Source organism: Calypte anna, chromosome 5A (genome assembly GCF_003957555.1).
Source record: "Calypte anna isolate BGI_N300 chromosome 5A, bCalAnn1_v1.p, whole genome shotgun sequence".
Taxonomy (NCBI): Eukaryota; Metazoa; Chordata; class Aves; order Apodiformes; family Trochilidae; genus Calypte; species Calypte anna.
In genome coordinates, this window is record NC_044251.1 from 477567 (window position 1) to 499216 (window position 21650).

The 21650-nt window shown below is 45.6% G+C and overlaps 1 protein-coding gene across 1 annotated transcript in view; it reads right to left on the bottom strand.

Moving 5' to 3' along the window:
- Positions 1 to 3747: 3747 nt before the first annotated feature.
- LOC103536764 (deubiquitinase DESI2) overlaps positions 3748 to 21650 on the bottom strand; it is a 39365-nt gene continuing 21462 nt past the window's right edge. Inside the window, exons 2-5 of the mRNA XM_008502977.2 lie at positions 14421 to 14493; positions 13051 to 13144; positions 11969 to 12110; positions 3748 to 4617 (exon numbers count right to left, since the gene is read on the bottom strand). Of these exons, the coding sequence (XP_008501199.1) occupies positions 4375 to 4617; positions 11969 to 12110; positions 13051 to 13144; positions 14421 to 14493 (552 nt within the window). The 3' untranslated portion in view covers positions 3748 to 4374. The remainder of the gene's footprint in view (positions 4618 to 11968; positions 12111 to 13050; positions 13145 to 14420; positions 14494 to 21650) is intronic.

Genomic DNA, 21650 nt, shown 5'->3' on the forward strand with positions numbered 1-21650 from the left:
GATGGGGCTGGGGTCGTGGTGTCCGAAATCTGCAGCTGAGATCGAAGGTGTATCAATAGCACGGGTGTGGAAGAGAAAAACCGAGGCTTAAAATAATAGGACATAATTGGAATGGGCTGCCCAGGGAAGTAGTGGATTCTCCGTGTCTGGAGATCTTTCCAAAGAGCCTGGATGTGGCACTCAGTGCCATGGGCTGGGAACTGCAGCGGGAGTGGATCAAGGGTTGGATTGATGATCTCTGAGGTCCCTTCCAACCCAGCCAGTTCTATGATTCTGTGATTCTATGACTCCCTTGCTGCAAAACCCGGACTGTCCTGAGGCCCTTCTTAGTAAGAGTTTCCGTGCCTGTTGTTAAATCAGTCATCTATGGCATGTGGAAAGAAATGCCCCTGCCCGTTATTCCCCCTGGAAATCTATGGAGCTGTTTTTGTAAAGGGTTTGTTCCACACCTCACACTGTGGCATTCTCTGTTTTTTTCGTTAGGGCTGCTAATCATTATGCTCTTATTGCTGATTTCTTTTTGGTACCTGTGAATGCCCATTCACTAACATCACAAAATACTCTATGAGTATACTCTGGTATTATATTAAAATAATTCGATGGATGAGTGGTAGCTCATTCTGTATGCCAGGACTGGAAACTCAAGTTAGTCACAGCCCCTTACAGGTGAGATGAAAACATCATCCACAAAATTGCAGTGACCCAGGCCTGACCCTGAATTATCCAACTAAGACCAAAATTCCCTTTGGATGCATATAGGGAAGGGGAGGAGGAGTTCACCTTCAGTAAGGCCACCTTTGAAGTCACATACATGAGAAAACAACAGAAGGCAACAGAGACAACAACTATCAGGATAGCCCTGCGGCTGTTCAGCCCTCACTGCTGCCATGTGGCTGTGTGTTTTGCCATAGCATGTCCCTCAGGAGATCTTCCCTTCAAGAAACTTGAAGGTGAAAGAATGAACATGTCTCCCCAGACAAGGCCATTGCAGCAGACAGAGGAGACATCTGCAGCAAATAGTTTGTGAGGAAACAAAGGCTCATGCTATGCATAACAGAGAAAAATCCATGTGAACATCAACAACTGCACAGGAATCCCAGCAGTGAAGGGAGTGGAATTCCACCTGTCAGCAAGGATTGCCTTCTCTTCCTTGAGGACCTCTAGTTACTGCACTCTGGAGTCCAGGGAAGATTTAGCACTGCATATAATACCTACTTTGTATCTTCCAGCAATTGACACCCTTGGCACTATGGGTTTTGGGGGGGGGGGTTTTGACACCAAGGCAACAAGTCTGTGATACTATCACCCACAGCATTCTCCTGGAAAAGCTGTCAGCCCATGGCTCAGACAGAAGCACTCTGTGCTAGGTTAGGAACTGCTGGAGTGGTGCTGAACAGTACTGATCCAATTGGTGACCACTCCCTGTCCCCCAGGGATCAGTGTTGGGCCCAGTGCTGTTCAATATCTTCATTGATGATTTAGATGAGGGGATTGAGTCCATCATCAGCAAGTTTGCAGATGACACTAAGCTGGGGGGAGTATGGATCAGCTGGAAGGCAGGAGGGCTCTGCAGAGGGACCTGGACAGACTGGAGAGTTGGGCTGATCCCAATGGGATGAGGTTCAACACAACAACCCCATGGGGAGCTCCAGGCTGGGCACAGAGTGGCAGAAAGGGACCTGGGAGTCTGGATTGCCAGGAAGCTGAAGAGGAGCCAGCAGTGTGCCCAGGTGGCCAAGAAGGCCAATGGCATCCTGGGCTGGATCAGGAACAGCGTGGCCAGCAGGTCCAGGGAAGGGATTCTGCCCCTGTGCTCAGCTCTGGTGAGGCCACAGCTTGAGTCCTGTGTCCAGTTCTGGGCCCCTCAGCTCAGGAAGGAGATTGAGGTGCTGGAGCAGGTCCAGAGAAGAGCAAGGAGGCTGTGAAGGGATCCAGCACAAGTCCTGTGGGGAAGGTAGTTCCATAACAGGAACAGGATGGAACAGGGCACCTGCTGCTTCAACACAAAGAGCAATGTAAAACCATTTGGAAAACAAAACACAGATGGTTACTTCTTTGGTCTTCTGTGTTATTCACATCAAGGAGTTGGTGCAGGTGCTCTATGCAAGTTTCCTGAACATGTCAATAATCCACATATATGCAAATTAAAATGAGAAGAAAGTCAAGCACATATAATAACAAGAGAAACTAAGTATTGCAATTCAGTGCCTATTAACCCACTCTGGGAGCATAACTGAAGAACAAAAAAAATAACAGCAGGAAATTGCTGCTTCTTGAATATCTCAGCAAGAAAAAGACAACATGGGTCTGAATTCCAGAAGTAAAAAGAGAATAGATCTGTGTTTATCCCTGCATTGTGCCAAGGCTGGGATCAACTCATCAGAGGCTTATTGCTGGGGAACCAACTTACTCTAAAACCACCATGGTCCCTTTTTCAACTTTGCAAGCATTTGAGAGATATAAACCTCAAAACTCAGACGCACAACTGAAAAATATAGTTGCAAACAGTAAGACTGAGCACCTGAAATTAAGATTTTGCTGTTGTAGTTGCAAACATGTTAGGAAGAGACGTTAGCTCTTACCTCTTTACTCTCCCCCTAACTCAAAATAGAAACAGTTTGTCTGCTAACTCTACTATTTCAGCTTGAGCCTAACCTCACCTTGGGTCATAAGAACCTCGGTACCAGGAGCTGTAGAATTGCTCACAATGCAGCATGTGCTGGGAACAGCCAAAGTTAATGAGTGTCCTGGTTTGGGCCAGGATAAAGGTGATTTTCTGTCTTGTACTTTTGCTTTCAGCTAAGCCTCTTGTAAGTAGTTGCACTTGCTGAAATTAACAGCAAGTTTCTCAGACAGTCTCTGCTTCTAGAAATGAAAGGAAACAACCACCCATTTTAAGGGCTTTTAGTTCTTCCTGACTTGGTAGTAGCTGCTGAGGACAACACTTCTAAAATGGCAACCACATCTCTGTGCCTTGAACATTTTCACCCTCCTTTGTGTGGCCAAGAGAAGTTGCCAGGAAGGGAGGGGACCTGTATTTCCCCTTTGATTTTCTACTATGTCTTCTACTAGAACTCCTAGTGAGATAACTGAGTGGAAAGGTTGATGTACCTCTCCTTTCCTTCTCTGCTTTCTTGTCAGTTGTCAGAATAAGCATCACTACATTCAAGGATTAGCTCCTTGTCAAAAGTCTGCCTGGAAGGACTGGTGAGCCAGCTGTACCCATTTTTCATGCCACTGAAGCAGTGCACACAACAGAAGGCACCATTGTGGCCCATGCATGGGGTCATCCACACGTTCCTGATGTGACCCTAGGTTTCCTTCTTTACCTACAAAAAGGGAGGAGAAGGAAACAGGTTGGCATTCTTTAGGTCCACCACTTAGTTTTCCCTTCTTGGGTTGGCTCAAAAATAGGCTGGGGAGAAGTGGCTCAGGAGCCATGTTTTAGGTCTGTGAGTACCAGAGAAAAAATGAAGGAAATACTGATCTTCCTAACAGATTCCCTACTGTTCCTTCAGAGGGCCATTCCCCCAAATACAGCCATCGAATGCCATCCAGGAGAGAGATTCTCTAGGGAATATGGGAAAAAAAGAGGGAACCAGGAAGACTGCCTAGAAGTAGGAGAACTAAGGGGGAGGTCTGTGTCAAAAAGCACCAGCAGTCAACTCTGCACCTACTAAGTAGCTGCCTTTAAGTTGTAGCCCCATCCTCTTTCTGACCCCAAAGAAAAGCCACAGTGACACATTCATTTTCTAGGTTCTTTGTTATTATTTTCAAGAGCAGGACAGTCATTCGAGCTCTTAAATTTGAGTACTGAAAACTAGTGGTTTAGAACACCAGCACCTTACATTTGTCCTTCACATGTGTTAGAAACCTCATGATTACAAAAGGGATGGGTTGAGTTCTGGTTCTGCTTCCTTCACTGGGTGTGAGCAGGAAATTTACCACAGGGCAACCCCAGCCAAAACAGAGGGGGCTGCTGGGCTCATGTGGGTGGGGGAAGAGATAAAAAGTTAAAACAGTTCCAGAGAAGGAACATTACAGTATGGTGCCCCCCTCCCTGCCCATCCTCACGCTCTCAAGCCCAAGAGAGGCAGCAGTTCTTCATGAAGAGAGGAGCATGGGGGCCCTGGGAGAAGAGTCCTCTTGAGTTACCACACTCTTCAGCTCAGCCTTGGGCTTCACAGTCATTCTGCCAAGCAACTGTAGTAGCAGCCCCTGGAAAAGGGACTGAAGCTTCACCTCCTTAGTAGAGAGGATCTTTCCTCCCATGTGTGGTCCAGCAAAGAAGAGAAGAGAGAAACTAAGGTATGCAAAAGGGTATGAGAAAGAAACGGTTCAAGAGAGCAGGAGTAGGTTCTGTGAGGGCACGGGTTAGACCCGGGTATGCCTACAGGTTCGAGAGGTGCCTGAGGCTGAGGGGGCGGTGGAAGTGGAAGGGGACTCCTCATCCGTTGTGTCCCCCTGCTCCTCCTTGTGGAGACCCAGGCTGATGTGGCTCTGCAGGGCTGCTGGGGTCAGCCACTCCTTGGGGAGGCAGCTCTGGAGGAAGGGGATGCAGGAGCTGAAGTAAGCCAGGCGGTTCACCCAGCGGGGGATCTCTTTCCCACACAGGATCTGTGGAGCAAACCAGAAAGGATCAGGGTCAATAGTGCCAAAGCACGTGCATGGTGGCAGTGCTATCCCCATCCACACCACCACCTCAGCAGGATGGATTCCTGGATGCTCAGAAGAGAGCTGTTTGAAATCTAAGGAGCATCTTCTGCAGTCAGAAACAGTTATAAGAACAATGGCTGGATGCACACGGAGTCCTGCCAGCCATAGCATCACAGGAGAGACCAGGTCAAAGAGTTCATGGCCCTCAATGTCTTTGGCCATTCTGTTTTCTAGGCAGTCCATGGATCAAATGACAGACCTGCAGGTGCCTTTCAATGAAGAAATAATGCTCATGTTCCAAGTAGCTCAAAAAATCTGGCAAAACGTTTAGGCTGTTACCAGCCAGACCTTGAGGAGCCCCGAAGCTGAGCCTGGCTAGGTGGATGGAGATGCCTCTTTCTGCTCACTTTTCTTCCTCAGGCTGACACACTGGGTTAGTCCAGTTACAGTATCTGGATGTCCTTTTCCTATTCTAGCACATCCTCTAATTTCTCTTTGTATGGTATTTCCTAAATGTGGGGGGTAAAGGAACAAAGAGAAAAATACTCTCACTAAGCCTGTTTCATCATAGGCACTCCTGGCACTGGTTTGGGTTACACTCTGGTAGCACAGATGCTGTTTTCCAAGGTCATCTCCTGTTCAGGACAATGGAACCATTCCCTGAGTACACGAGACCCTTTCTTCTGTAGCGTTTGACCACACATACAGGTTCTGAATTTCAGTAGCTGTACTCACATAGGCCACACATAGAATGTTTCCTTTTACCCTTTACCATTTTGCTGAGCAGACAGAAGAGGCCCCTAGAACTGATCAGCTGGGGTGCCTCAAGAACTTGTCTCCAGTAAGTACACTACCTGCATGACTGTACACCAATGCATGAGAGCCTGAGGTCTGTGGCAGGCATGGGAGATGTAATACCCAAATCCTCCTTCCCTCTCAGTGCTGTCTCCTGTGGAGGGGAACAAAACCACCCTCCAGACTTTGCTTCACAATTTGCATGGATTAGTGGTGCCAGGATTCTCCATACTGCACCTTCTGCCAATACAAAATTCCTTTGCTCTCCCTCCCACCCTCTTCCCATCTAAAACTGCACTCAATTTAATTATAATTATTGAAAAAAAAATGAGAGGGTGTATGTCTGGAATCCACTAAGGAGATTAAGCGTGGGTTGTCTGTTACTGACAATGGAAATGCAGTGCTTAGAGGTTTCAAGAGACTATCAGAGAGCACCACTGGAGCAGCTGCTAGAGGATGGGCTGTTCTGCATTACAGTTCTTACAGCTGATGACTGGCTGGTCCTTCATCTATATGGCTTGGGCAGAACCATCACTTTTCCAGCAGTCACTTTGAGGATAAAGGAATTAGCTTGCTCCAACAGCATGGAGTTTGCAATGAGGCATGGAGAAGGCAGCAAATCTGTGACCATACTAATCTGACTGGAGAGCACACTTTAGTTTGACATGCATTGTTTAAAAATCAATGTGTGAAACTGAAGACATTAGCATTAGGTACCAGAGAATGAGCAGAGCCATTTAGATGCTAAAATTACTTGCAAGCAGAGACTGCTCTTTAGCTAATACACCCTAAGGACTTTTTTTTCAGTTCTTATCAGTGTGCCTTCTGCCTAATCTCAGATACAGTTATAAGAATCTGGTTTCGAAGATTTTAGTCTGGGGACAATTACTTTATTAGCAATTATATATCTCCATCCAGAGCCCTCATTTCCCTTGCTAGAGCTATTGCCTGAGCCTATAAACCAGATGACCTCTCCATCTGCATCTATACTCGTTCATAGAAAATTTCTTGAACCATTTGATTTTCTCATCAGACATATCTGATTATTTTCACAAGAATGCTGCTTTATTTTGAACCGTATTCAGTATGCTACATTTGAACATTGAACCTAAGCCAAAGCCAAAAATTGCAGCACAATTGCCTCCAGATTTTGTAATATTTCTCTTTCTTCTTCTCCAGAACCTCAGTCACCACACTGGCAGTGTACAAAAGGACACAGTTTAGGGTTCTTATGATGTATGCACACATGTGAAGGTAGTTCTCAAGCTGTCATACGTCTTAATAAAGAATTCCTCACAGACAATAATAGGAAGACAAAACCAAGGCATTATTCTTTGGAAAATTATCAGAAACTACAGAACAGCACAAGGTAAGACTGCCTAAAATGGAAATACTGTTTTAAAGATCTGGCTTTTCTAAGCAGATCCCCTAGCAACTGAAATAGCACTTCCCAGTGTGGAAGCAATGCTGAGATGTTTGTCTTTTGTTTATGGGAGCTTCTTCACCCAGAATGAATCAACGAGGCAAGGAAAAGCCAAAAAAAGAATGGAGATGTGTGGGCACCAGGCTGTCAATCAGCAAAAGACAGTTTATGGAGCTTAAGGATAATGATGAAGTCAGTGGTTTCCCTTTCCTCAGTCATGCTTGTCCTTGCCTCTTGTCAGCAGAGCCTTGTCATCATTCCACAGCAAAACACAGTGCTCAACAGCAGCCAAAGGGCAGTGGCAGGGAAAGCACCAACACTACACTCTGCTCCTGCCTTTTGCACTCCCTGCCACAGAGCATATTGTACTGGAGCAACCAGCAGTCTTACCTGGTGGAGAAACATCAGGTAAACCTGACTGGAATGGGATGAAGACAGCAGAGTTTAAATAAAACAGTACAAGAGAAAGTGAGTGTTTTATAGTTACTGCTAGAGCCTGGTGTGCAGAGCCAAGGACACTGCTCAGCTCTGAGGAACATTTTACCTTCCAGAAGGAATAAAGGCTCATATTCCTACATGCCCCTCTTTGAACACCTGGCAGTCAACCTTGCACCTTTGCATGAGTCTGGGGGTACAACCTGTGCCAAGTTTGCCTTTGCCTTGCCTGGTATCTGCCTTCCACAAGCCCAAATTGTGCTGTAGAGCAATCATGAGCTGGGGTCTCACACTGACCTTACAGCAGCCTCCCAATGTTTGAAAGGGGCCTCCAAGAAAGCTGGGGTAGGGCTTTTTACATGGATGTGTAGTGAGAGAACAAGGGGAAATAGTTTAAACCTTGAATAGGGGAAAATTAAGCTAGACATGAGGAACAAATTCTTTAATTTGAGAGTGGTGAGGCACTGGAACAGCTTGCCCAGAGAAGCTGTGGCTGCCCCATCCCTGGAAGTGCTCAAGACCAGGCTGGATGGGGCCTTGAGCAACCTGGACTGGTGGGAGCTCTCCCTACCCATGCAGGAACTGGATGATCTTTAAGGTCCCTTCCAACCCAAACCATTCTATGATTGAAAAGAGTCCTCTTTTCATGGGATGGTGTTGCAGGAATCAGGGTGGCTGAGGCAACCCTAAATAGATTGTTACTGCTTAGATCAAGCTTCTCTCAGCTTCCCATGCTGACACAGCTGGGGAGTATAAAGGGAGACAACCAAGGAGTATTAAGTGGTGTATGCACCAGCAATCTTAAACTGAAGCTGGGCACATGCACAGGGAGTGCATCTTATTTCTCAAGACCTAGGAAATTCTGCCCTGCTTTACTTCAGAACTTACCTCAGAACTAATTGAGATGCTGTGTGGCGTTTACTAGGCTTGGACTTATGCCCTCTAGTAGTTCCTTGCTTCTTAAATAACACAGAATCCCCCAGTGAAGAATTTCTCAGGAAAAACTTCAGGAAGAGACTCGGGATCACATTGTAGCATGTTCACTGCATTGCTTACTGAGAAAGCTGCCATGAAACAGCTTTGGAGAAGATGAAATCCCAACTGCTGCAGCTAGAACAGGCATCCTCTGCTTTCTTTCCACAGAAGCTGCTTTGTAAGTAAACCCAGCCATGCCTCCTTCATCCAGTAGCTGCTCATTAGAAGTCCATAGGCAATCAGCAAAGAGTGGAGAGATCTAAGTCTTGAGCGGATGTGAATATGCTCAGCACAGCTGCAGCAGGGAGCAAGAAAAGCTCTGAGCTCGGTGCCACTGAGGGAGTAACAAAGCCATCTGCAGATCACCCGGGTAGGTGGGCAGGATCTCAGAAGAGATGTGTGGCATTGTGAGGAAAGCAGCATGCAATCAGGCTGGAACAGCACTGCAAGGTGAGTTTTTCCAGGGTTAGATAGCAGACCAAAGGCTTGCACAGTGATTGAGTTTATCTGTGGTGGACTTGCTGCTGTTCAGGAGTTTTTCAAGATGCATGATCAAATAGCAGATTCATGAACATAGATCTGAACATGCCTTAGCAGTCAGCCTGCATTGCCTGCTTAGACCATCAGTTACCAGTTATAATGGTGGGACCTGAGGCAGCACTATTAAATAGGAATGTGACAGAAAAATCATCCATAAGCAGACGTAAGAAGGAGACAAGGAGAAGGAAAAATAAAGCCTGACTCCTATGGCTTCAGCTGTACTTCTGAGGATGGGGAACCTGACTTACAGGTCCTGCCAATTGGAAACACAGACTGTCCCCCAGTGTGTTCCTGAGAAAGCTGATAACTGGGAGGGAGAACCAGCCTTCTATCTTCTTTCTGATTCCTTCTGCAGGTTGTGACCTCAGCCAGCAGGACACATGGCTGCATCTGCCTTCAGTCCCTGTGGCCAGATGGCATCCTCCCAGCCCATGGCACAGCCACTGGGGCAACATCTGTAGGGGAATTAATTGAGGAGCCTGCAGCCAGAGGAGGAAACTAAGGAGGGCAAAGACAGCTCTCTAGCACATGGCCACACTGCCAAATATAGGGCCAGACAGGTCTGGGTAAATACCCATTAACTCCCACATCACCACAGAGCTATGAAGCTCTAGTTCTGGTTTTGCATGCTAATACAGAACAATACAAGCCATAAACCCAAATTAACCTTGGCAGGTAAGACAGCTGTCAGCAAAAGATTTGAGAGCCCTTGCTGAAGGAAGAGAAAACTTCAGCATGCAAGGATGAATACTTAGGTATTACCCAGGAGGCTCAGAAGGACCATCCCCTGAACTTCCACAGCTGATTATGCCCACGAGCAGAACGTTCTAAAGGGTTTTAGGAAGCAGAGCTGGTCATTTCCTATAGCCTCCACCCCACTCCTCTGTGTGGTGAAAGGGCATTGCAGTACTGATACCATCACCTTTCAAAGAGACCAAGAACTGATACTCACTGAAAATTCCTGGCTGCTGTTTGTGTGGCTGGAGTTAAACAGCAGCTACAGTGAACAATCTTATTCTGTTCAACAAAATTTCTACCTCTTCTCTTTTAAACTTCTTTTCACTTTTTCCAGTTTCCTGTCTCTCATAACATGTTGTCAATGAATAAAGAGATGCTAATTATTATTATTATTACTGCTGCTTCACAGACAAAGAGTTTGAAGGAAAGTGTAAAAAAACACTGAACAGATTCATCTCAGAATTGGTTTTAGGGAGAAATATTAGTTCTGGTTTCTGTCCTCTATGATGACACACACCTATAGAGCCTTGAGAGCCCCTCATGTAGTTAGCACGTCCCACACCCTCTAATGCTGCCCCTTAGAGCTCTGCATGGTAGTGCCTGGAGCTTCCTAGTGTGGCAGGTTTTGTTTTGTTTCATTTTATTGGGAAATCAAGCAAGAAAAAAAATAACCAAACAATAAAATAAACAAATACTAAGTCTTTAAAGTTAAGCAAGCATTCTGATGTTGGGAAAAGAGTAGAGCTTTTCATTGCTTTCAGCTGAAGCAGTGTCTGTCCCAACAGGTTTCAGTCAGTCTTTCCTCCAAGAGCTCCAAAGTATCCCAAGATGAGGTATGCTGCTTCTCACCCAGCTCCAAAACACAATGAGTGCCAAATTGCTGGGTTTGCCAGAGAAGATGGAGAGGGATATATAACAGCAGAGGCAAGGAAGAATGGCTTTGAGCTTATGGCCTGGACAGCAGACTGATATTTTACATGTCAAAGTATGTAATAAGCAATGACCTTATTTCACTACTGCATATGAATGTTGTTCGGGGTTTTTTTAGCTTTTCCTATTAATCACACAGCTTTCTCCTGGGTTTCCTTCATAATTTTTAACATGTCCATCTTTTGCTGTAGTAATTTCTTTATTTAACTCCAAACCAGTAGTGTGGCTAACACTGATTTGATCCCTGCCTTGCTTGAAATTTCATTCTCTGTTTCTATGAATACAATTCCTTCCTGTTTATTTTTATTTTATAACATTTACAGGAAGTGCTCAGTCATTTTCTCTCTCTATAATTAGCAAGGATGAAGCCAACAGAGGCCTGCTTATCCTAAAAGACTAAGTAGGTTCCCTAGAAATTAATTGCTGGTTCACAGATTCCCTAGAGATTTTCTTACAAAATCATTCAGTATTTTTTTCTGCAGAATCTCACCCCAGTGAAGTTCCCTGTCTGAGGAATGCATGCACATTTGTGGCCAAAGAGGTAACTGGAACAGGACTCTTGGCCCTTTGTGATGAGGATGAGATGTGTGTAAAAAATGAGGATGGGGACTCCAGAAAGAGAAATGAAAGTTCCACTGTTACAGCAGTTGTACACTATTGTGAAGAACAGATAAATGGTTTTTATGGAAGGTCACTTACATTTTGTCCTTTTCATGTCTTTTTCTGGCACTGAGTCAAGATCCTGAATTCAGATTTACACACATACTGAATACTCACACCTTAATTGAAACACACCTTAAAGATCTCTGCCAGGGAGTGAGAGAGGAGACAGCTTCCCCACAGATTATTAAAATCTTCAGGAACTGAAAATCCCAAATCAGCAGATACTCAAGATAAATTTGTGCTTCAGTTCTCTTTGAAGAGAAATAACAGCTCTGTTCTAATTTGCAGTGCTTTTGTGAACAAGAAAATGAGTAAGCAAAGAAAGATGTCTATGAGATAATCAATACTTTTTCAGATGGGTTTAGAATGGTGCACATTAGATAAGGAAAAGGGACAGCCACTTTCTGAATATTACAAATACTTGTTTACAGAACACTGATTCCTGTTCCCTTGCTGGTCACAGAGAGTTATTTGTACTTCTTAATAAAATGATGCACATTTGCATGCTAGACAGCTCTGTCCTTCCAGTTCCTGCTCTGCATCTATTCAGTGTACCAAAACGCAGGCAACTCCTAATTTCCCAAACAATTTAGACCAAACATGTGCTAAACCTGCTGCATCTCCACCTCCTGATTCCCACCTCCTTTCAACAGCATCATGCTTCCAAAAATAGTAAGGCCAGATACAGGAGATGTGGCTATGGGCTCTGGCCTGGCAGGCCAGGCTGACCCCAGTTCCCTTTCTGTGAGCACTGCTATGGGTCTGAAGCAGCAAAAACACACACACACACACACAAAAGGTGATTGTGCCCACCTCAGCCAGAGCAGCAGAGAAGTGATTGCAGTTCTTGTGCATCAGGTGGTAGGCATTGCCTTTGTACTCCTTGCCAAGCTCTTCCATAATCTTATCCACGTCCTCTTCTGTGAAGTCTGTAGTGCCCAAGGCAATGGATTCTCTAGTTAAAAAGAAAAAACACAACAGGAAACATGGAAACATAAAGTGAAGAGAATGATACATACCCAGGGAAAAGGAAATCATCAGGCATTGGTGAGAAGGACAGGATTAACACATGGACATGCATGTCTGGGGCTATCAGAGCCTCTTGTGAACTAAATGTCACAGTAACATCCCCAGCTTATCCACAAAGCAGGTTACAGACGAGGCAACAGCCCAGAAAGCATCCTGTGCCCACCACAAGTCTCAGCTCTGGGGATCTGTTCCCACTCTGCCTGTTGCCCCACAGCAGAAACTTTCTGTAGAACAGAGGAGTGATTTTCTCATGGTGGAAAAGGTTTCTTGTGGGGTGGGGACTGGAAAGGAGCAGACTGACAACTTTGTGCAGAGTCCTATTGCTTCTCCCAACTTTCACTCAACAGCACTCATGCTCCTAGAGGTCTCCAGTGACCCAGAGTGTAAATTGACAGTCTGGGAAGGTCAAGTCTGAATTCACTGAACAGCACATAAATGCAGCATCCTCTCAGACCCCTCTAGTAACTTCTGGTCCTCTCTGTAGTACCCATAAATAGGTGACACTGAGAAAAAGACTATGTTTTAGTTTTTCCCCTGGGCAGTGGCTGTGTAGAACACACAGTCTCTCCTGTTCTTGCTGACAGGTGAAACTGGGAGCACAGAAAGAAATAAAATGAGAAAGGGAAACTGCTCCCATTTGTAGCTGTGCTTTCAGGCCCTGCCAAACACAGTTCAACGCTGGCCCTTGCTGGGGTACACGCTCCCAAATCCCTGCAGGGCTGCTTCCCAACCAGAATGATGCAAAGGATGCAATGAGGGCACTTAGAGGAGAGAGAAAGGGGGACCCAGAGGAAAGGACTTCCCTGCTCCCCCTCCACTGGTGGCAGCCAGAAGGGAGAGGGGAAGAGGCAGAAAAGGGCTCTTACTTGAATTTAAAGGTCTCGCCAAGCTCTACCGCACTGCCAGGTGTGATCTCGAAAATCCCACTGAAAGGGTAGGGATGCCCTCCGTAGGCAAACTCTGACGAGGAAAGAAACAGACTGTGAGTAATTAAATGAACACAATGTCAGGAAAAAGTCTATGGCAGCTGTCAGCATGGCTCAGCATCAGCACCAGAGGCTGGGCTATTGCCAGCATTGGATTCAGCCAGACTCTGAAAGCCATTTTCTCTGTGCAGTTACCTCTCAGCCTGAGGATGCCTTCACAGCCTCCCTCCAGGCTGACACTGCTGCCATCCCACAGTGCCAGTAAACCTCTCCAAGTCTGCCTCAGAGCCTGTCCAAGTGGATTCCTCTCAGTGCAAAATTTTGTATGGAGGCATCTAGAAATGCTGCATTGGTGGTGGCACCAAGCTGGAAGAAGTCTTTCCTATAGTAGGGAGAAATCAGCTTTTTCCAGGGGAGTTTACAGGCAGTACCCAGGAATTCTTTGCAGAAAGCCAAGCTGATGATAGGCTGGTGCCTTAGCACGTGGATCAAGCCAGGAGATCTCTCCATATGATACAGCCCATCCTGCATGGCCTGTGGAACACACCTGTGGACCTCACAGTGTCATGTACATCACCTTACTTGGTCTGTGAAACCTTCTGTGTACCCCAGAAGGTTCATCTACTGTGTGGCACTGGCTAAAAATATCATGAGTGAGTTATCCCAAGTCATTCCCATTTAGTGATGAAGAAGGACACTGAAAATCTGTGATGCTGGTGTGTCCTTCACTGCACTACAGATGTTTTACCACATCCCTTGACTGCTCCATGTGCAATTGTTGCTCTAATCAGACCATTTCACCAGTATAACAAGATGTTTTCTTTTTTTGGTAGCTCCAATGTTTCAAAAGAACTATTTTGAAGAGTTGGAAATACAGATTCGAGCATTCCTAGACCATAGATATTCGTAAAGAATTACTGTAAAGCACATTTACTCTGGCAGGGAATCAGTACAAATATGCATATGCACGTCTCTGATCCATCTCTCTCCCCTCTCCTTCATTTTCTCCCTCCTCTCTCCACTTCCTTCACTGCAGAATGGCTTTTTACCAGTGCTTGGTCCCTCCTATCAGCCACACACTCACACAACCTGTAGAGGCTACTGTTACATGATGAAATTATGAAGTGCTTCCTGCTTCATGGCAGAACTGCATCAGCTTCTGCTGGACTCTAAAATGAGAACTGACTGCGGTTTTCAATCCTCAAAACACTCCTTGCAAAAATCTTGAAGTTTGGGGTGTGTTTCCACGTCAGACCAGCCACAGAGCTGTCCCCACGTTCTGCAGGTAGTGAAAGGGAAATAGTTCATACCTCTGCCGTAGATCTCGATGCCTGAGTGGAAGACACCAATCCCCAAGGTGGAAGTGTATTCATTTATCCAGTACTAGAGCAAGAGAAAAGCCACATTTGGAAGCATTAGTCAAAAAGAAGCACACGATGTTGGTCTAGGATATATCCTGTCTCTCCCATCCTGGGGACAACTTCTCTCAAGGACAAGGGTGATTTTGAAGTTATCTTGAGATAACAAATTGAGATTCCTTACAGACCAACAGAAGTGGGCACAGTGTTTATGCAGGTAATTGGGATTAGTCCCCCCCCACAAAAATACTCATCTAGTCCTTTCCATGAAAGGCATATTCCTTTATTCCCTGGTATAACTAGACCTGAACTTGCAAAAATCCAGTTGCTACGGGATGTGTATTTATCTGTATTCTCACTTAGATAGCTGACACTGATCCAGTTTTACCAATTCACTTGTGTTACCTGATCTTCAACATCCCGAGTTAAAGCTGTTTTCCTGCACACCATTTTACATCATCCACTTTTTATTAAGCTGCTTTTAGGCAACGAGGCACTGGAGAAAGGGATCCATTCCTCCTATAGGTTAGGGGAGCACCATTTAGGAGTTATCTATATGGCACTGCTCTACAGGAAAACTAGTAGCTCTGAGCATACTCGTCAGCATTTTGTTTAGAGGCACCATATACAAGCAAGCATCTTTTCCAGAAGGGACAAAGGGCTTGCTGCTCCAACATTAGGTCCAAGGTGAGCACAACTTTACCAAAGCCAAAGGCAGCTTTCAAGAGGAGCTGTAAATTACTTCATTGCCTCGGAGCCCAATGTTTCCCTGGTACCCTTGGAGCAGAGGAATACTGCAGTCTGGTGCATGCAAGCAGCACTACCCCACCAAAGACTGCTCACTGTTTCCACCATACCATGAAGGACAGTGCAGACACCCAAACAAGTCCCAGCTAAGCTAATTCTGGAGTGGGAAGCTGCTGCTCAGCTGTGCCAGGACAGTGCTGCACTGGAGATCATCAGCCCTGCTCAGCACCAGTATTTATTAGGTTAGCTGCAGAGCTGTGAAAGACAGAAATTATGTGTTCAGGCAGCGAGTGGGAGCTGCACATCCCTGGTGTATTTACAGTTCACTCACAGTGACTTTGCACTGAAGAGGCATCTCCAGGAACTCAGAGCAACCAAATACTTTAAACAAGCACTGCAAGAAAAGTGTTTTTCCCATAGAATGACATGACAAGTTCCTTCAGCTAAAATTCTCTTTGGGGTCTGCTCCTTACCTGGTGTCTGGTGTCACTGAGCTGGCAGGATCTGAGTGAGAACCCCTTTGCTGCCTGGTAACCAGAGGTCTGACATACTCCATCTACCTCCCTCACACTGCTTGTTTAGGTATTTTTGACGACTGCAGTAGTTCTGTAAATCATCCAGAAATGCTTTCTGTGAGACCACTGCTCCTCTGTAACAACACAGTAGCTTTGATATGAAAAGTGCCTTCCCAAGCCTGACTTCATGTACTGCCAGTCTTGATACCTTAAACCAGGTCCCCCAAAATGCTTGCTTTTGGCAGTACAGCAGTTCTGTTTCCCTCCAGAAAATGCTGCAATTCTTCTCATTCTTTGCAAGTTTTGGTATCACAAGTGATGTGTTCCTGCTGGAAAGCAGCAAAGCACCTTAGCTGGCCCTCTGCCCACTGCCCTCCTCAGACTTCGTATAACCTCCACTTACCTCTTCACTTGCATTATGCAAACTCTTGTTTTCATGGTACTTCAGAGCACTGAACTGCAGATAGGTCAGGTAACCAATGCCAGTGTATTAGCAGTGAACCCTCTGCTGAGCACCATACCTGGTATTTAGGGTCATGATGTGCCCTTGCCTTCTCCAGAGATCTCTGTTGCTCTGTCCTCCGCATCAGGAATATCCCTGCTCTGACTGGAGAGGAAGACACAGAGGTGGAGGCTGCGTCTGGGAGCCCATGGGACACCAGCCACATCTGCCGAGGAGGTGGAAACCTGTCTCCCATGGACACATAGCCCTCACTCAGTTCATTTCTTTGATCTCCCAAATCTCATGGGCTGACTCCTCAGACTCTCAGCATCACCAGGCTTCAGAGAAACACTGGTTTCTACAGAGTCCTGCTGTAACAACTCCCAGAAGATACAGTAAGTAGGTTGTCTTCTTCCCTCAGGCTGAGCTATTGTCTCACAGCAACAACACAAGCACAACATGCCCAGGTCAGGGCAGCTGCTTTGCTTAGAGGAGTAACTAACAAGAAGAGAAGGGAGGCTTTTTAAATTAGAAATGCTCCTGACAGTTATCAAAGTCAGGGCTACCTGCAGAGGCTGGTCTGCATCAGGCTTTGTATTTCAAACAAGAAAGTTAAGCTGTAAGCCACTTGCAGCTACAGCTTTTTATTCTTTCATATTGAAGTTTATGTTGGACCCAAACATAATAAGCAAACAGGAGAGAAAACCCCAAGACCCTCTCCTGGGTTACCATGTTAGAGCAATGCACTGAGACTTGATCCCCTCCTGTGTGCAGATCACAGTCAGATCACAAGCCTGCCCTCTGGCCCTGCCATTCTTGATCCTAGCAGAGAGCCACAGCCCCCAAAACCCACCTTGCCCTGTTCCAGGGGCTGAGAGCCAGGCTGCAGGAGAGCTCTGGAAACACAGCTGATTAGAGAGAAAGGAGAGAGGAGCAGAAGTGTTTCTCTGATTCATCCCAGGTGTTGAGGGATAATGACCATCACCTGAACATTTCTGTATTTAAATGGTGTATTTTTCAGTATGAATTACTTTAGTGAGCTGGTATGGACCGAGCAGCCTCAGCTACACCTGAATTTTAACTGCTACAGAAGCTTTGCTCCTTTAGTATTTCCCTTCAAATTCAGTGATACAAAAAGCACTGCTGAAGTGGGATCCTATTTGCATCTTAGTCCACTGCAAATAAAGATTTTGGTATTACCTATTAGCAAGACCAAACTGCAGAGCAGCTCTGAGTCATGGCTGCTCCTCTCCTCAGCTCACCCCGTCTCCAGGGTTCTGCAGAAGCTGCCTCCAGCAGCTGAACAGGCAACGAGTGCCTCATGGCACCTTGGCACAGCCCCCAGCTTGTCCTGGGGGGAAGCTCTGCTGAAGTGAACATGTCAGTCACTTACTGAGCTGGAAGAGAGAATCCAAGCCAGATTTGAAAGCAGGTTTGTACACACATGCACGAGCTGGCCTCGTTTTCCAAAGCCTTTGCAATTCTCCACATAGGAGCAGCAGCAACGGAGGGCAAATACTCATCTCTGGAGTAATCTGGCAATAGCTTAAATTAAAAACAAAAATCTGCAGCCTGTTCTGAATCAGATGAAAGAGATGGGGAATCAAATACAGTGGTGTGTCTTAAAGGAAGCTGTGATTCACGCCTGCATCACATACTGCCTGCAAAATCGTGCCTTAAACCTTACACAGAGGGACTTGGAGCATTCTGTCTCATTGCCATCCCCAGCAGACACAGAGACAGCTCAGGGGTGAAGAGACACACAGAGGAATGCAAACCAGACTGCAGCTGCCTCACAAAAGCAGCAGACAACCCAGGATTCAAAATACAAACCCAGAGAGGAACCTCCTCTTATTTACAGTCTGTAGTGCATCAGTTAGGAGCATTTAATGCAGATTTCTGATGAAAAGATGCTTGAAAAATATCAAGCTTTCCCTGATTTCCTGGTTGGTTTGGTTCAGAGATCAGAGTGTCTGGTGAGATAGTTTAGATTCTGGGAGATATTCTGAGTCAGCTGTTGTGTTATTCACTTAATTTGTCCATCTTTCGTACAGAGGTATAACTGGAAGCCTAACCAGGACAGAGAACAATGCTCTAACTTGTCAAAGAGGAAAGAAACTAAAAGGCTTCACTATATTGGTACACTTCTGGTACGTCTAGGATGGAGAGGCAGATGGTGTGATACTAGCAGATTATGTCATCAGGGACTCTAAAGAGCACAAGTTCCTAGAAACTCATGGGTTTCCAGACAGGAGAGGCCCATCCATGTAGCCACTAACTTCTACCCTCAGTTAATACCATACTGTACCACTGAGATCTTTGTCACTAACTTTCCCTTTACCTTCCTACTTCTGACCATTATTTCCCATGGGGTGTCATCAAAACCTTTCCTGCATCACTGTGTTGAGCACCTTAACCAGCCAGTCCCATAGAGGCTTGAGACAAACCAGCTCTGTGACTATCTCAGATTTCCCTTTCTCTGAGAAGCCAGGACACTACACAATATTCCATCTGTCACCCCAGTACAAGCTGGAAATTCCACTTCACCAGATCCATCCACTGTTAAACAGACAGTTCCCCAGCCTTTCCTATTACCTGTATGAACATACAGAAAAGAAATCCACTGAGAGTTGCTAAACAAATCTGTTTCATCAAAGAGCTGCAAACTATTCAGGGTTGTACATCCTTGCCACGCTCTTCTATTCTTCCCTAAATATTGCACACAAATATCATCTGAGCCAGGAGACTGTGCTAGACAGAGCTTTGTTGTAACCTAGCCTGGATGCTCTGATGTCCATGTATGACCACCCACTACTTTGAAAAGACCACCCTGACACCCTATGGGTACAGATTATAAACCAGTTTGTCATTTAAGCTCATCTTCTGCTGGTCTTCAGGTCATGGAGCACTCCTTCCAACCCAGGCCCAATTACAGACTCTCTGCCCTACCATCTGGACTTGATCTTAACCCTTTCCTCTCTGAGAGCCAAGTCACACACTGTATCACCAAACACCCTGTTATCTCCTGATGGGAGATGCATGCAGGACTCTAGATGCTAGCTAGCGTGCTCCATGAAAGGAGTCAAACTGGCAAGGAGCATTTCTTCATGTGTCTGCCTTTATTAGATACACTGTGTAAAGCCTTTTCCTGCAGCCTTTGTCTTGGGCTTGGCAGTGCTCGGCCCCTGTGGTTAACTTACTCAGGCAACCTGATGAAAAGATGCAGAGGAGTGTGTGTACTAATAAATGCACACACAAATATGATATATCATACCTCCAAACAGCAGCAAAAATCTTCTGAGCTGATAAAGCTAACACAGTATTAAGGGCAACATCAGATTGATGCAGGAGAACAGCCAGGGAATATCTAAATAATATTACAGCATTATTTTATGAGATGCATTGGTCTAGATGTGAAATATGAGAGCATGAAACACAAGACTAGAGGGGAAAGCCAGAGTACATCATTTCAGGAAGCCAGACAATAAAATCTCAGCCCTATACAGTCAGCAACTTCAGAAGAGTTTTAGTTGCCCCCAGTAACTTCTTCTAAACCAGGATCCAGACCCTGGGGCCCACAGAGGTGGAAAGAGAAAGCCCAAAAGAAATCACAGACTCTATTCCCCAAATAATGTTTGCAGGGATGAAGCATTAACTCAGCCGCAGACACGCAGGACAGGGGCCTTCCTGCAGATCTTTGCCAAGGTGCCTCAGTCATACTGCAGAAATAACCACTTATTATGTCCCACAGCCCTAGGCACACAGCTCTGCCTAGCCTGAGGGTCTGGCAATAAAAACTCACTGTCAGGTGGAATGTCATCAAACTGTACAGTGTGGCTGCTATTAGGGTGTTTTCTTTAGCAACTGGGTGAGACTCAAGCCCATTATCAGTGTGACCTGTATCTCTTACACTCACTTCTCCAGAGGTCAAAGGTTTGTGCATTAACCAAGCCTGAAATGCTGTTTTCCTAATATACTGTGAATACAGATTCAGCAGGAAAGGATTTAAATGAGCGTGGGCAGAAAAGCAACCAAAAAAGCAGCTTGCCAGAGTATTGAGGAGTGATGAGACAGACCTGTCTTTGGTACTTCATACCTGGGAAAAGCAGCCTGGGTGGGTCTTCATTCCAGCACACACAGAGCACTACACTCCCTGGCTGGAGGATCACCTCAGGTCACTCCAAATCCAATTAGACAAAGCCAACATCATTTACCTGGACTTGAGCAAAGCCTTCGACACAGTCCTGCACAACATCCTGGTCTCTGAGATGGTAAAACATGGGTTTGATGGATGGTCTACTTGGGAGATTAAGAACTGGCTTGGTGGCTGCACCCAAAGAGGGGCTGTCAGTAGGTCCATGTCCAAGTGGAGGCCAGTGACAAGTGGAGTCCCACAGGGCTCAGTGTTGGGACCATTTCTATTTAACATCTTTGTCAGCAACACGGACGGTGGCATTGAGTGCAGCCTCAGCAGGTTCACTGATGACACCAAGCTGTGTGGTGCAGCTGCCCCACTGGAGGGAAGGGATGCAGTTCTTAGTATTTCAAAACACTTTACAAGCATTGAGTTGTTAAACCTCACAGCACTTGTGTGAAGCAGGAAGATGTTCTTCATTTTAGAGGTAAGGGAAGAAAATAACAGCACTCAACTTGTGCTATGACAATGAAGACACAGCAAATCAGGAACAGAGCTGAGCTCCAGATCTTGGCTTGAAGGATAACATTCCAACAACATCTCCATACTGCCCACCAAAAAGAAGTACTCTGTGGGATTGTCACAAGATTTGTTGAAGAGGAAAGGAGTGAGCCTGCTCCACCACAGCTCCTCATCTGAAAAGGGATATCATGGTGGCTTCATTCACCAAAGACACTATAACCTACTGAAAAAATAGCATCTATTTGACAAATTACTAAGGAGAAGGCTTTTTAAAAGTTTCAGCTGTGATCTTTCAGATTGAATTGTCATCTGAGTTGTACCTATAAAAGTCAAGCCTCTTATTGACAACACTGTACTCATATTTGCATTACAACCTAGTTTCATCCATACTTTCACCAAGGACAACAGCCTCTTAGACACACAAGGCAGGGACTTCCACACTCTTTATACCAAGAAGTTATAAGAAACTAGTTAAAACAACTTCTGACTTCTGCCAAGTTCCTACATGGATTACTACTTGGAGAAGACTGAGGTAACAACAAAGTAATTGTATTACAGCCATCACAGAGGGATAAGAAGTCCCTTTATGATGTCACAGAAGGACCAAGAACAGCACAGGCAATGGAATAAATAGTCTTTTTGTTCCACCCCATTAATGCAGAGCACAATAACATATTGTTTCCAACCTGTTGTGCACAGACCCAAGGGAGACAGCAGACTACTTCAAAGGAATCTGCAGGCTGGCAGGCTTACGTTTGTTTGACAACAGATGGCATCTCCAGTAGAAAAAAAATAAGTTAAAATGAGAGGCACACAGACTT